General features: G+C 44.9%; 1 protein-coding gene across 2 annotated transcripts in view; it reads right to left on the bottom strand.

The window, feature by feature from the left end:
* The window catches only part of YWHAE (tyrosine 3-monooxygenase/tryptophan 5-monooxygenase activation protein epsilon), a 60,587-nt gene extending 59,464 nt beyond the window's left edge, over positions 1–1,123 (bottom strand). For both annotated transcript variants that reach the window (XM_075120672.1, XM_048824268.2), the window contains exon 1: positions 936–1,123. In XM_075120672.1, the coding sequence (XP_074976773.1) occupies positions 936–999 (64 nt within the window). In that variant the 5' untranslated portion in view covers positions 1,000–1,123. The remainder of the gene's footprint in view (positions 1–935) is intronic.
* Positions 1,124–16,997: the final 15,874 nt, after the last annotated feature.

Raw genomic sequence — 16,997 nt, 5'->3', positions numbered from 1 at the left:
TAAGCATGACGAACAGATTTTTCAAATCCCACCAATAGCATATATTACCTAAGTGTAGGTTCAGGAAGAACACCTTCAGTGCTCAGAAATATTTAACACCTTACAAATATTTAATCAGCATAGCCCATGAACTTTAAAGAAAAAAATACAAGGCCTAGGAAAAACAGCATTCTAACTTACAATAATTTTAAGCGTAAAATGAAAGACTAATAAGATTTACATTTACTTCAAGCAGGGAGAAGTACATTGTATTTAATAAACTCCATAGCCTATGCCAGGGGAGTACAGAGGGTAAAAAAAAAAATCGATAACCTAAAAAGACACATCACTATACTATGATGGGCAAAAAAGGGAGAGGCACCTTCGAGGGCCAGGTCTGGGAAGGAGGTGGAGAAGGTAAAGAAGGGCCCACTAAGGGCCAGGCACCCCGATCACAGATGGGGGGAGGGGGGAGGACGGGGACTGGACGTTGACTGCGACGAAGTGACCTGGCCCCCACTACACGGGGCTCAGCCACTCTGAACCAGCCGTCTTCGGCCAGGTGCCGGGCAGGGCTCGAGTAAGAGGAACCACCTCTGTTCGCACTAGTGACGGCACAAGAAAGGACGCAGGATCCCTTTGTCGGGCTTCATCGAGCCGGGGGGTGGGTCCCCTCCCCCTACTCGCCCTTCCCAGCCACCATTTTATTCCCAGCTTTTGCCGCCGCCGACCCCCGCCACAGCCGACCCGAGATACCAACCCCCAGGGCTAGGCCGCCCGTTCACCCTAGTCCCCTACTCCTGGCTCCCTCAACCCGCGGGACAATCCCTGTCGCCATTTTGTTCATGCCCCCCCCTTCGCCGCCTCTGCCCCCCTGCCCAGCCGCCGCCATTTTGTGGCCGCTCCCTCCCTTTTCCCCCGGCACTACCCGGCCCGCCCGTCCTCCCGGCTCTCACCATCATAGCGCTCAGCCTGCTCAGCTAGCTTAGCCTGGTACACAAGGTCCTCCCGATCGTCCATGTCCAAGAGACGGGGCGGCGACGGGGACTACACGGGGTGGATGAAGGCTGATGAGTCCGGGATGCTCAGCCGCTACCAGCTCACTGTTCTCCTGGCAAAGATGGCGGCGATAGCGCCTCCTCCTGCTATATCCGGGTACTTCCGCCAGCGGACGCATGCGCATCCCGCGCACCACCATGGCAACAGTGGCTCCCTGGCAACCGGCGGGAGGAGAGAGACTCAGGGGTGGGGTCCGATGGGACGTCAAGTCTCCTGCGGCTGCCAGGCCCCGGAAGCGTGCGGGAAGGGAACTGTGGCTGGGCTACGAGGGGACGGGTCCTTGGCACTGTGATGGCGGTGTGAGCGTGAGGGGCTGCTGACACTCTTGGGATATAACGGTTGAGGGTCCCCTGGAACTGATATATGGGGGAGGGGGTCATGAGGGGCCTCTGGCGCTCCTGGGAAATGAGGGAGAGAGGGGGCCTGAGGGGTTAAATGGGAGTTTAGGGGCCCCTGCACCACGATATAGGGGGTAAAGGGCCCTTGGCATGGGTAATGGGGAGTGAGGGGCCTCTGGCGCTACTGGGAAATGGGAGGGACAAGGGCCTGGGCATCCAGATGTGCCAGGGGGGCTGAAAGGCCCCTCGCACTGAAATATTGGGATGGGTAAGGGTTCCTTGGCAGTGAGTTGTGGGTTTGCTTGATACATACCTGTAACTACAGTGACCACTGAGCCTACTGATTTATGCCAACACACTCATTTTTACTAATCCCTTGTCCCCTCACACCCATTGTGTGTTCATTCACCTGTTGCATTTTGTCATAGCCCTTGAGCTCTAAGGGGCGGCAGGGAACATCTGTCCGTGTTACTCATTTACAATAAGAAAAGGAGTACTTGTGGCACCTTAGAGACTAACCAATTTATTTGAGCATAAGCTTTCGTGAGCTACATCGATGCATCCGATGAAGTGAGCTGTAGCTCACAAAAGCTTATGCTCAAATAAATTGGTTAGTCTCTAAGGTGCCGCAAGTACTCCTTTTCTTTTTGCGAATACAGACTAACACGGCTGTTACTCTGAAACCTGTCATTTACAATAGAGAGGCAAGGTGGGTGAAGTAATATCTTTTAGTGGACCAATTTCTGTTGGTGGCTATGTCTATACTAGCACTTTTGTCAGTATATGTCGCTCAGGGGTGTGAAAAAAACACCCCTTGGAGTGACACATGATAAGTTACACTGACTGAAACGCCTGTGTGGACAAAGCTATGTCATCGGGAGGTGCTCTCCTGCCGAAATAGCTATTGGTGCTTATTGGTGCTTATTGGTTTAATTATGTTGGCGGGAGAGCTCTCTGCATCGGTACAGTTGTGTAGCTGTAAGCTCACTAATGTAGACATGGCCAGTGAGTGAGACAAGTTTTCAAGCTTACCAGAGGCATAACTAGGCATTTTAATGCCTCGGGTGAGCAAGCATATTTGTGCTCCGTTCCAGGTTTTTTTCATAATTTTTCCACCCCCCGTAGCTTTGTGCCCTGGGCGGCTGCCCAGCTTGCCCCACCCTGGTTATGGCCCTGCAGCTTACACAGAGCTCTTCTTCAGGTCTGAGGAAAAAAACTCCCAGCATCACTTCACATCTAAATGCAAGGTGGAATAGATTGTTTTGTATAAGTAGTTAGCACATATTGTAAGGGACTGTTCAAAGGAAGGCAGAGTGGTCTGTTAAAACCTTTGAAGTCAGAGGATAAAAATGGGGGGGTTAGTGGGTTACCGATTGTTGTAATAATCCAGAGTCTCTGTTCAGTCCATGATTTTCAGTATCTAGCAAAGTAATTAATTTAAGATTCCAAGCTCATCTTTTGAAAGTGTTTGGGTTTCTTTGAGGATGAGGACTGATAGGACTGCCCTCATAGTTGTGAAGAAAACCTTGAAAATGTGACCCAGGGGTCCCATAAGGTTTCAGCCCTAGAATGCAAATAAAAAACTCCAAAATTATTATTATTTTTTAATAATTCTAATGATTTTGGAGGGCCTGACTCATGATTTTTCAATGCTTGGGGTTGGCAATGCTAAGGTTTTGAGAAGGAAACTTATAGCACTGAGCAATTTCAAGCAAACACTCAGGTATGTTTTACGTTTTCATAGCCATATCTTAAAAAACTGTCTCATAGACATCTCCCCTCTAATTTCTAATTAATATCCCTGTGGCAACTACAGCACTTGTTTCCATGAAGAAATAATATTAGAAAAGTATTTACAGTTTTGTTTTTATTAATAGATTATAAAGGCAAAAAGAAACCACTGTGATCTAGTCTGACTTCCCACACAACACAGGCAATAGGACTTCCCAAATTAATTTCTGTTTGAATCACAGCATATCTTTTAGAATAACTTCCAGTTGTGATTTAAAAATTTCCAGTGATGGAGATCCACCAGAAATCTTGCTAAATTGTTCTTAATTAATTAAGAATAATTAATTACTCTCACTGTTACAAATTTGTGCCTAATTTCTAGACCAAATATATCTAACTTCAACTTTCAGCAACTGGTTTTTGTTATGGCTTTGTCTGCTAGATTGAAGAGCTCTCTATTATAAATTTTCTGTTCACTATATGGGTATTTATACATTGTATCACATCACACCTTCACCTTCTCTTTTATAAGATAAATGGGTTGATCTCTTTTAGTTTTTCACTGTGAAGTATGTTTTCCAGTGCTTTAATCATTCTCGTGGTTCTTCTCTGAATCCTTTCCAATTTGTCAGCATCCTTCTTGAATTGTGGGCATGAGAATTAGACCTGGTATTCAAGGCAACTATCTTACAGAAGTCTAAGTATATTACAGCAACATTATTACCTATATCAACCAAACTTGTAATCTTGTCAAAAAATGTATATTAAATTAGTCTGACAAGATCTATTTCCCATAATCCATTGTTGATTTGATCTAAATTATATTACTTTCCTTTAAATTTTTATTAACCAAATTCCATATCTGCTGCATCATTATTTCACCTGGAAGCAATGTCAGGCTGACAGGCTTATAATTCCCCAAGCACCCTTTTTAAATATTGGCACAACATGAGCTTTCTTTCCGTCTTCTGGAACTTCCCCAGCACTCCTAGTCTTACTGAAAATCAACATTAATGGTACAGCAAACTCATTAGTCAGATCTTTTAAAACTGTTGGATACAAATTAGAACTGATGATTTTAAAATGTCTAGATTTACTAGCTGGTGTTTAACATCCTCCTGAGTTATTGTTGGAATGGAAAGTGTTTCATTCTCATCATATGATATAGCATTTTTTTCCAACACGTATAAAACAAATATTTATTGAACACTTCTGCCTTTTGTGCATTATTGACAAATTCTACCATTTTTCATCTAGTAATGGACTGATACTATTGTTAGGGGTCTTTCTGTTCTTAATATACTATAAAATACTTCTTACTGTCTGTAACTCTGCTGGCTATTGCTTCCCTTATCAATTTTCTACAATTCCTAGCTTATAATTTATATTAATTACTATCAGCTTTACAGGTTTCAGAGTAACAGCCGTGTTAGTCTGTATTCGCAAAAAGAAAAGGAGTACTTGTGGCACCTTAGCGACTAACCAATTTATTTGAGCATGAGCTTTCGTGAGCTACAGCTCACTTCATCGGATGCATACTGTGGAAACTGCAGCAGACTTTATATACACACAGAGAATATGAAACAATACCTCCTCCACCCCACTGTCCTGCTGGTAATAGCTTATCTAAAGTGATCATCAAGTTGGGCCATTTCCAGCACAAATCCAGGTTTTCTCACCCTCCACCCCCCCACACACAAATTCACTCTCCTGCTGGTAATAGCCCATCCAAAGTAACAACTCTCTACACAATGTGCATGATAATCAAGTTGGGCCATTTCCTGCACAAATCCAGGTTCTCTCACCCCCTCACCCCCCTCCAAAAAACACACACACAAACTCACTATCCTGCTGGTAATAGCTCATCCAAAGTGACCACTCTCCCTACAATGTGCATGGTAATCAAGGTGGGCCATGTCCAGCACAAATCCAGGCTTTCTCACCCCCTCCCCCTTTTTTTCCCAGGGACACACACACACACAAACTCACTCTCCTGCTGGCAATAGCTCATCCAAACTGACCACTCTCCAAGTTTAAATCCAAGTTAAACCAGAACGTCGGGGGGGGGGGTTAGGAAAAAACAAGTGGAAATAGGCTACCTTGCATAATGACTTAGCCACTCCCAGTCTCTATTTAAGCCTAAATTAATAGTATCCAATTTGCAAATGAATTCCAATACAGCAGTTTCTTGCTGGAGTCTGGATTTGAAGTTTTGAAGTTTTTTTGTTTTAAGATAGCGACCTTCATGTCTGTGATTGCGTGACCAGAGTGATTGAAGTGTTCTCCAACTGGTTTATGAATGTTATAATTCTTGACATCTGATTTGTGTCCATTTATTCTTTTACGTAGAGACTGTCCAGTTTGACCAATGTACATGGCAGAGGGGCATTGCTGGCACATGATGGCATATATCACATTGGTGGATGTGCAGGTGAACGAGCCTCTGATAGTGTGGCTGATGTTATTAGGCCCTGTGATGGTGTCCCCTGAATAGATATGTGGGCACAGTTGGCAACGGGCTTTGTTGCAAGGATAAGTTCCTGGGTTAGTGGTTCTGTTGTGTGGTATGTGGTTGTTGGTGAGTATTTGCTTCAGGTTGCGGGGCTGTCTGTAGGCAAGGACTGGCCTGTCTCCCAAGATTTGTGAGAGTGTTGGGTCATCCTTTAGGATAGGTTGTAGATCCTTAATAATGCATTGGAGGGGTTTTAGTTGGGGGCTGAAGGTGACGGCTAGTGGCGTTCTGTTATTTTCTTTGTTAGGCCTGTCCTGTAGTAGGTAACTTCTGGGAACTCTTCTGGCTCTATCAATCTGTTTCTTTACTTCCGCAGGTGGGTATTGTAGTTGTAAGAAAGCTTGACAGAGATCTTGTAGGTGTTTGTCTCTGTCTGAGGGGTTGGAGCAAATGCGGTTGTATCGCAGAGCTTGGCTGTAGACGATGGATCGTGTGGTGTGGTCAGGGTGAAAGCTGGAGGCATGTAGGTAGGAATAGCGGTCAGTAGGTTTCCGGTATAGGGTGGTGTTTATGTGACCATTGTTTATTAGCACTGTAGTGTCCAGGAATCATAGAATCATAGAATATCAGGGTTGGAAGGGACCCCAGAAGGTCATCTAGTCCAACCCCCTGCTCAAAGCAGGACCAATTCCCAGTTAAATCATCCCAGCCAGGGCTTTGTCAAGCCTGACCTTAAAAACCTCTAAGGAAGGAGATTCTACCACCTCCCTAGGTAACGCATTCCAGTGTTTCACCACCCTCTTAGTGAAAAAGTTTTTCCTAATATCCAATCTAAACCTCCCCCACTGCAACTTGAGACCATTACTCCTCGTTCTGTCATCTGCTACCATTGAGAACAGTCTAGAGCCATCCTCTTTGGAACCCCCTTTCAGGTAGTTGAAAGCAGCTATCAAATCCCCCCTCATTCTTCTCTTCTGCAGGCTAAACAATCCCAGCTCCCTCAGCCTCTCCTCATAAGTCATGTGTTCCAGACCCCTAATCATTTTTGTTGCCCTTCGCTGGACTCTCTCCAATTTATCCACCTCCTTCTTGAAGTGTGGGGCCCAAAACTGGACACAGTACTCCAGATGAGGCCTCACCAATGTCGAATAGAGGGGAACGATCACGTCCCTCGATCTGCTCGCTATGCCCCTACTTATACATCCCAAAATGCCATTGGCCTTCTTGGCAACAAGGGCACACTGCTGACTCATATCCAGCTTCTCGTCCACTGTCACCCCTAGGTCCTTTTCCACAGAACTGCTGCCTAGCCATTCGGTCCCTAGTCTGTAGCTGTGCATTGGGTTCTTCCGTCCTAAGTGCAGGACCCTGCACTTATCCTTATTGAACCTCATCAGATTTCTTTTGGCCCAATCCTCCAATTTGTCTAGGTCCTTCTGTATCCTATCCCTTCCCTCCAGCGTATCTACCACTCCTCCCAGTTTAGTATCATCCGCAAATTTGCTGAGAGTGCAATCCACACCATCCTCCAGATCATTTATGAAGATATTGAACAAAACCGGCCCCAGGACCGAACCTTGGGGCACTCCACTTGATACCGGCTGCCAACTAGACATGGAGCCATTGATCACTACTCGTTGAGCCCGACAATCTAGCCAGCTTTCTACCCACCTTATAGTGCATTCATCCAGCCCATACTTCCTTAACTTGCTGACAAGAATACTGTGGGAGACCGTGTCAAAAGCTTTGCTAAAGTCAAGAAACAATACATCCACTGCTTTCCCTTCATCCACAGAACCAGTAATCTCATCATAAAAGGCGATTAGATTAGTCAGGCATGACCTTCCCTTGGTGAATCCATGCTGGCTGTTCCTGATCACTTTCCTCTCATGCAAGTGCTTCAGGATTGATTCTTTGAGGACCTGCTCCATGATTTTTCCAGGGACTGAGGTGAGGCTGACTGGCCTGTAGTTCCCAGGATCCTCCTTCTTCCCTTTTTTAAAGATTGGCACTACATTAGCCTTTTTCCAGTCATCCGGGACTTCCCCGGTTCGCCACGAGTTTTCAAAGATAATGGCCAATGGCTCTGCAATCACAGCCGCCAATTCCTTCAGCACTCTCAGATGCAACTCGTCCGGCCCCATGGACTTGTGCACGTCCAGCTTTTCTAAATAGTCCCTAACCACCTCTATCTCCACAGAGGGCTGGCCATCTCTTCCCCATTTTGTGATGCCCAGCGCAGCAGTCTGGGAGCTGACCTTGTTAGTGAAAACAGAGGCAAAAAAAGCATTGAGTACATTAGCTTTTTCCACATCCTCTGTCACTAGGTTGCCTCCCTCATTCAGTAAGGGACCCACACTTTCCTTGGCTTTCTTCTTGTTGCCAACATACCTGAAGAAACCCTTCTTGTTACTCTTAACATCTCTGGCTAGCTGCAGCTCCCGGTGCGATTTGGCCCTCCTGATATCATTCCTATCAGGAAGTGGATCTCTTGTGTAGAAACTTCCTGAAAAAGCACAAGATCAAATCCGCACAGACACACCCCTGGAACCCTGACCTGGGATATTCTATCTACTACCCAAAATCCATAAACCTGGAAATCCTGGGCACCCCATCATCTCAGGCATTGGCACCCTGACAGCAGGATTGTCTGGCTATGTAGACTCCCTCCTCAGGCCTTACGCTACCAGCACTCCCAGCTACCTTCGAGACACCACTGACTTCCTGAGGAAACTTCAATCCATCGGTGATCTTCCTGATGACACCATCCTGGCCACTATGGATGCAGAAGCCCTCTACACCAACATTCCACACAAAGATGGACTACAAGCCGTCAAGAACACTATCCCCGATAATGTCACGGCTAACCTGGTGGCTGAACTTTGTGACTTTGTCCTTACCCATAACTATTTTACATTTGGGGACAATGTATACCTTCAGATCAGCGGCACTGCTATGGGTACCCGCATGGCCCCACAGTATGCCAACATTTTTATGGCTGACTTAGAACAACACTTCCTCAGCTCTCGTCCCCTAAAGCCCCTACTCTACTTGCGCTATATTGATGACATCTTCATCATCTGGACCCATGGAAAAGAAGCCCTTGAGGAATTCCACCATGATTTCAACAATTTCCATCCCACCATCAACCTCAGCCTGGTCCAGTCCACACAAGAGATCCACTTCCTGGACACTACAGTGCTAATAAACAATGGTCACATAAACACCACCCTATACCGGAAACCTACTGACCGCTATTCCTACCTGCATGCCTCCAGCTTTCACCCTGACCACACCACATGATCCATCGTCTACGGCCAAGCTCTGTGATACAACCGCATTTGCTCCAACCCCTCAGACAGAGACAAACACCTACAAGATCTCTGTCAAGCTTTCTTACAACTACAATACCCACCTGCGGAAGTAAAGAAACAGATTGATAGAGCCAGAAGAGTTCCCAGAAGTTACCTGCTACAGGACAGGCCTAACAAAGAAAATAACAGAACGCCACTAGCCGTCACCTTCAGCCCCCAACTAAAACCCCTCCAATGCATTATTAAGGATCTACAACCTATCCTAAAGGATGACCCAACACTCTCACAAATCTTGGGAGACAGGCCAGTCCTTGCCTACGGACAGCCCCGCAACCTGAAGCAAATACTCACCAACAACCACATACCACACAACAGAACCACTAACCCAGGAACTTATCCTTGCAACAAAGCCCGTTGCCAACTGTGCCCACTTATCTATTCAGGGGACACCATCACAGGGCCTAATAACATCAGCCACACTATCAGAGGCTCGTTCACCTGCACATCCACCAATGTGATATATGCCATCATGTGCCAGCAATGCCCCTCTGCCATGTACATTGGTCAAACTGGACAGTCTCTACGTAAAAGAATAAATGGACACAAATCAGATGTCAAGAATTATAACATTCATAAACCAGTTGGAGAACACTTCAATCTCTCTGGTCACGCAATCACAGACATGAAGGTCGCTATCTTAAAACAAAAAAACTTCAAATCCAGACTCCAGCGAGAAACTGCTGAATTGGAATTCATTTGCAAATTGGATACTATTAATTTAGGCTTAAATAGAGACTGGGAGTGGCTAAATCATTATGCAAGGTAGCCTATTTCCCCTTGTTTTTTCCTACCCGCCCCCCCCCCGGGATGTTCTGGTTTAACTTGGATTCAAACTTTGAGAGTGGTCAGTTTGGATGAGCTATTGCCAGCAGGAAAGTGAGTTTGTGTGTGTATGGAGGTGGGGGGGGGGTGAGAAGGCCTGGATTTGTGCTGGGGGTGGCCCACCTTGATTATCATGCGCATTGTGGGGAGAGTGGTCACTTTGGATGAGCTATTGCCAGCGGGATAGTGAGTTTGTGTGTGTGGTTTTTGGGAGGGGGATGGGGGGGGGTGAGAGAACCTGGATTTGTGCAGGAAATGGCCCAACTTGATTGTCATGCACATTGTGTGGTGAGTTGTCACTTTGGATGGGCTATCACCAGCAGGAGAGTGAATTTGTGTGGGGGGATGGAGGGCGAGAAAACCTGGATTTGTGCTGGAAATGGCCCAACTTGATGATCACTTTAGATAAGCTATTACCAGCAGGACAGTGGGGTGGGAGGAGGTATTGTTTCATATTCTCTGTGTGTATATAAAGTCTGCTGCAGTTTCCACGGTATGCATCCGATGAAGTGAGCTGTAGCTCACGAAAGCTCATGCTCAAATAAATTGGTTAGTCTCTAAGGTGCCACAAGTACTCCTTTTCTTTTTGCGAATACAGGCTAACACGGCTGTTACTCTGAAATCCACCTTTTCATGTTCTCTGTATGTATATATATATAATCTTCTTACTAAATGTTCCATTCTATGCATCCGATGAAGTGGGCTGTAGCCCACGAAAGCTTATGCTCAGATAAATTTGTTACTCTCTAAGGTGCACAAGTACTCCTTTTAACTAACTTTTAGAAATTCTTAGGCTGTTTTAGTACTGGCTGCATGAGACCCCGTGGAATTCCCTGTGGTCACTGAGCGTTTTTTGTAGTACTTGTTAGTGGTTATAGATAGGTGATTAAGCAGCTGGTCATCCTGTTTCCACATGTGATTTGGTGGTCTGTAACAGACACCAAGTAGTACCACATCTTGTGCTTTAATCTCTTAGGACACTGATCCATTAGTATTCAAGATTATTTTCTTCTGAGCACTTAGTGATGCAGAAACAGGTAATATTTTTAATATATATGCTTATTGCATCATTCTTAAATATGTTATAACCATTGATTTTTAACATTGCATTCATACGAATCATCCCACCATGCTGATATATAGGCAGAGAATGCTGGGAGCAGAGAAATGTAGCCTGAACTTTTTGCTGGGGCTTCCACATATTTGGATATTTGCTGGCTCAGATGAGCTTGTGGTATGGACTAGCCTGGTTTTCTCCACTGCTAATGGAAAACAGTGGTAGGTGTGAGTAAGTAGCAGACGGCACTGACATTCCTGGTGAAGGAGCTGGAAGGGAGGCAGACTTTGCACACAGAATCCTTAGTCTGTCCTAATAGGAAAAATCACCAGTTTTCAGTTACTGACCATCCAGTTAATCTGGAGACCCCAGCCATTTATGAAATACATTATCATACTCACAAGCTATCTATTATGGAGAGCAGTGAGCCTCCGTCATTATTATTATTAGATGGAGGTAGAGAATCAGGAATGCAGTGCTGCTGCAGTCCAGCAGATGGAGGCAAAACTCAAGAGGAAGGGTTAAAAAACTTAAACTCCCACTCTGTCTCTTTCAGGTTTCAGAGTAGCAGCCGTGTTAGTCTGTATCCGCAAAAAGAAAAGGAGTACTTGTGGCACCTTAGAGACTAACACATTTATTTGAGCATAAACTTTCGTGTAGCGAAAGCTTATGCTCAAATAAATGTTAGTCTCTAAGGTGCCACAAGTACTCCTTTTCTTCTTTCAGGAGTCTAATTTGTCTTGTGTACTCCCAAGTTTCACTTGGCTGAAAAATTACTTACTTACAAAATCAGACATAAAAATACAAAAGTGTCACAATACACTGTTAACTGAAAAATTGCTTATTTTGTCATTTTTGCCATATAATTATAAAATAAATCAATTGGAATATAAATATTGTATTTACGTTTCAGAGTATACTGTATATAAAGCAGTATAAACAAGTCATTGTGTTAAATTTTAGTTTGTACTGACTTTGCTAGTGCTTTTTATGTAGCCTGTTGTAAAACTAGGGAAATATATAGATGAGTTGAGTACCCCCGGAAGACCTCTGCATACTCCCAAGGGTACCCCTGGTTGAGAATCACTGCCGTAGGATATGCTTGCAACATTTTTAAACAAGGGGCTCTCTTAAAATGTTCTACTGCAGTTGTTGATACACAAAACACTCCCTGGGTAAGATACTCTCCCTCTCCCATAAACAAACAAACCCTAGTTCCACTCTTCTCCTTCCCATATTGATCAACCTTTTCACCACTCTCCTCTCCAGTTCAGCCTGCTTGGTAGCTGCTTCTCACAGGCAGCAGTTAGTAAATGCTCCTGCAGTTTGTAGTTATAGGGTTGGCATCAGATCCCTTAGGTGGTGGGCTGAGAGGGCCCTCTCAGCAATTTAAAGACCAGAAAAGACCATTACAATCATCTCCCTATCATCATGCTATAGAATTTCAACCAATAAATCCTGCATCAAGCCCACAGCTTCTGGTTGAACCAACAGTATGTTTTAGAAAGACATCAAATTCTGGCTTAAGGATTTCAAGTGATATATGTTATTACAGTCCTCATTAATTACTCTTGACAAATTCAGAATGGAAATAAAACACAATTTTTAAATCTTCACCTTCAAGCCACTGGATCTTGTTATGCGTTTGTTTGCTGGATTAAAGAGCCCTGCCCTCTGCTATCAGAAATCTGCTCCCAATGTAAGTATTTTATAGTCTGTAATCAAGTTACCTCTTAATCTTTTTTGTATGTTTAAATATATGGATCATAAGTTTGTCTCTCACTTGGTTTTGTGGTTAAGATACTAGACTGGTATTTGAGATCTGGACTGTGTTTCTCGTTCTGTCTTAGCCTTCCTAAGTTAGTTTCTGTGCCTCAGTTAGTTTCTGTGCCTCAGTTTCCCAATTTGAAAAAAGGGCTAATATTTCCCTAAATTCAAGAGCATTGTGAGAAGAGCCATTCATGCACACACACATTTCTCAGTGAAGCTTGCATGCAAAACCTGTAATTACAATAGTGGGGTGGACTCCCTTCAACAATATGCATTTTACTTTAGCTAGATGCTAGAGCATCTAGGAACCAAGAGCGTAGGTCACACTTATAGGATAAAGGACCGTATGTTGGAACCTATTGATTCAGAAAAGGACTTATAAACCAGCTGAACATAAGCTCTCAGTGTGACGTGGAGGCTGAAAGAACAAATACTGTCCTTAGATGTATAAGCAAGGGAATAACAAGAAGAATGAGGAATGGCTTATTACTACTGTATACAACGAGGCCATTCTTTGTGCACATCTGGAAGCACCTGGTGGTGGGGAGTGTGTATTTGTGGGGAGTATTTGGTATGTCCTCCATATACACTCCAGAGCAGTGGTGGGCAATCTGCAGCCTGCCAGGACAATCTGCTGGCTGGCCGCGAGGCAGTTTGTTTACATTGACCATCCGCAGGCATGGCCGCCTGCAGCTCTCAGTGGCCACGGTTCACCGTTCCTGGCCAATGGGAACTGCAGAAAGCAGCAGCCAGCATGGCCCGCGCTGCTTCCCACAGCTCCCATTGGCCAGAAACGGCGAGTCGCAGCCACTGGGAGCTGCGGGCAGCCGAGCCTGCAGACGGTCAATGTAAACAAACTGTCTCGTGGCCCGCCAGCAGATTACCCTGAGGGATTGCAGGTTGCCCACCACTGCTCCAGAGGCACTGGTTGGAAAGCTCTGCATGCAGCAGTGGTGGTGGTAATAAATGAGTATACTCAGAGGATTGAAAATATCAAGCAACACTAGCCATAGGAATACACTGGAAAAAAAAAAGTTTTCTGCTACCGCCCCTCAACTATAGCCAGTTTGTGCCCATGCCTTTTCACACCGCTATATACAGGGCTAGACTAAGGTTTCAAGGGGTGGGAGGATTAGTAAAATGATTCTTTGGTATACCCCCACAAACTAAACTAACTGTTTTACATAAAGTGTGTAATGGTGGTGGCAATGGGGAGTATCTGGTTTCTGTCTTCCCACTCTCGTACTGCAGGAGTAGGCCATAGCGGTGCTTTTAATTGTTTCATTCTTTTTGCATCAGTTTATACTTTTAAGGCTACCTTTGCTAAACACACACCTTTTAAAAAATAAAATGAACACTAAGACTTTCTTTATGGGACCCAAAGCCTAGATCTATTAACCAGATGGCCCCGCAGCTCATTAGTAATTATGATGGAATGGCCACATCTAACCCATAAGTACTCTCCACAACAGTCGATGCCCACTATGAACTCTATGGCCATAGAATTTTCCACAGACTTAACTTGTACACTTTAAAATTTAATTAAGAAAAATTTCTCTCACTAATCACCATGGTTGTGAAAATAATCTTGAAACTGTGCAGACTCATCATATCATAGAATATCAGGGTTGGAAGGGACCTCAGGAGGTCATCTAGTCCAACCCCCTGCTCAAAGCAGGACCAATCCCCAATTAAATCATCCCAGCCAGGGCTTTGTCAAGCCTGACCTTAAAAACTTCTAAGGAAGGAGATTCTACCACCTCCCTAGGTAATGCATTCCAGTGTTTCACCACCCTCCTAGTGAAGAAGTTTTTCCTAATATCCAACCTAAACCTCCCCCACTGCAACTTGAGACCATTCTGATGAGGTTCAATAAGGATAAGTGCAGGGTCCTGCACTTAGGATGGAAGAATCCAATGCACCGCTACAGACTAGGGACCGAATGGCTAGGCAGCAGTTCTGCGGAAAAGGACCTAGGGGTGACAGTGGACGAGAAGCTGGATATGAGTCAGCAGTGTGCCCTTGTTGCCAAGAAGGCCAATGGCATTTTGGGATGTATAAGTAGAGGCATAGCGAGCAGATCGAGGGACGTGATCGTTCCCCTCTATTCGATATTGGTGAGGCCTCATCTGGAGTACTGTGTCCAGTTTTGGGCCCCACACTACAAGAAGGATGTGGATAAATTGGAGAGAGTCCAGCGAAGGGCAACAAAAATGATTAGGGGTCTAGAACACATGAGTTATGAGGAGAGGCTGAGGGAGCTGGGATTGTTTAGCCTGCAGAAGAGAAGAATGAGGGGGGATTTGATAGCTGCTTTCAACTACCTGAAAGGGGGTTCCAAAGAGGATGGCTCTAGACTGTTCTCAATGGTAGCAGATGACAGAATGAGGAGTAATGGTCTCAAGTTGCAGTGGGGGAGGTTTAGATTGGATATTAGGAAAAACTTTTTCTCTAAGAGGGTGGTGAAACACTGGAATGCGTTACCTAGGGAGGTGGTAGAATCTCCTTCCTTAGAGGTTTTTAAGGTCAGGCTTGACAAAGCCCTGGCTGGGATGATTTAACTGGGAATTGGTCCTGCTTCGAGCAGGGGGTTGGACTAGATGACCTTCGGGGTCCCTTCCAACCCTGATATTCTATGATTCTATGATTCATTACTCCTTGTCCTGTCCTCTTCTACCACTGAGAATAGTCTAGAACCATCCTCTCTGGAACCACCTCTCAGGTAGTTGAAAGCAGCTATCAAACCCCTCTCATTCTTCTCTTCTGCAGACTAAACAATCCCAGTTCCCTCAGCCTCTCCTCATAAGTCATGTGTTCCAGACCCCTAATCATTTTTGTTGCCCTTCGCTGGACTCTCTCCAATTTATCCACATCCTTCTTGTAGTGTGGGGCCCAAAACTGGACACAGTACTCCAGATGAGGCCTCACCAATGTCGAATAGAGGGGAACAATCACGTCCCTCGATCTGCTCACTATGCCCCTACTTATACATCCCAAAATGCCATTGGCTTTCTTGGCAACAAGGGCACACTGCTGACTCATATCCAGCTTCTCGTCCACTGTCACCCCTAGGTCCTTTTCCACAGAACTGCTGCCTAGCCATTCGGTCCCTAGTCTGTAGCTGTGCATTGGGTTCTTCCATCCTAAGTGCAGGACCCTGCACTTATCCTTATTGAACCTCATCAGATTTCTTTTGGCCCAATCCTCCAATTTGTCTAGGTCCCTCTGTATCCTATCCCTCCCCTCCAGCGTATCAACCACTCCTCCCAGTTTAGTATCATCCGCAAATTTGCTGAGAGTGCAATCCACACCATCCTCCAGATCATTTATGAAGATATTGAACAAAACCAGCCCCAGGACCGACCCCTGGGGCACTCCACTTGACACCGGCTGCCAACTAGACATGGAGCCATTGATCACTACCCGTTGAGCCCGACAATCTAGCCAACTTTCTACCCACCTTATAGTGCAGTCATCCAGCCCATACTTCTTTAACTTGCTGACAAGAATACTGTGGGAGACCGTGTCAAAAGCTTTGCTAAAGTCAAGAAACAATACATCCACTGCTTTCCCTTCATCCACAGAACCAGTAATCTCATCATAGAAGGCGATTAGATTAGTCAGGCATGACCTTCCCTTGGTGAATCCATGCTGACTGTTCCTGATCACTTTCCTCTCATGCAAGTGCTTCAGGATTGATTCCTTGAGGACCTGCTCCATGATTTTTCCGGGGACTGAGGTGAGGCTGACTGGCCTGTAGTTCCCAGGATCCTCCTTCTTCCCTTTTTTAAAGATTGGCACTACATTAGCCTTTTTCCAGTCATCTGGGACTTCCCCCGTTCACCACGAGTTTTCAAAGATAATGGCCAATGGCTCTGCAATCACAGCCGCCAATTCCTTTAGCACTCTCGGATGCAACTCATCCGGCCCCATGGATTTGTGCACGTCCAGCTTTTCTAAATAGTCCCTAACCACCTCTTTCTCCACAGAGAGCTGGCCATCTACTCCCCATGCATCAGGATGATGCATTATGTTCAGGAGCTCAGAGGTACAAGACTGCCCATTAATCTCCGAGGTTTTAACTGTGACACGTAAAAATAATTTAAATGTGAATATTGTTAAATTTGTTTAATTGATGATCATTCTAGTAGAAACATTCAACTAAAATTTATCCCATAATCTGCCACTGTCCTTTACCCAGATTCCCCATACAACTTTATGATAGTTTTAAAGGTCTGAAGATGAAAGCGTGAGACCAAGATAGAATTAAATTTAATATGCAAAAACAACAAGGACTATTTGTTCATAATTTCTAAAAGTAAATTAAAGGGGCTGAATTTTCCTAGTGAGCCTATTCAGATTGCCAAAATATTATTTATTTGCAAGACTGAGAATTATTGCTAGAATATTATATC

This window comes from Caretta caretta, chromosome 17, assembly GCF_965140235.1.
Source record: "Caretta caretta isolate rCarCar2 chromosome 17, rCarCar1.hap1, whole genome shotgun sequence".
NCBI classification, from domain to species: Eukaryota; Metazoa; Chordata; order Testudines; family Cheloniidae; genus Caretta; species Caretta caretta.
This window is presented reverse-complemented; position numbering and strand designations above follow the sequence as displayed.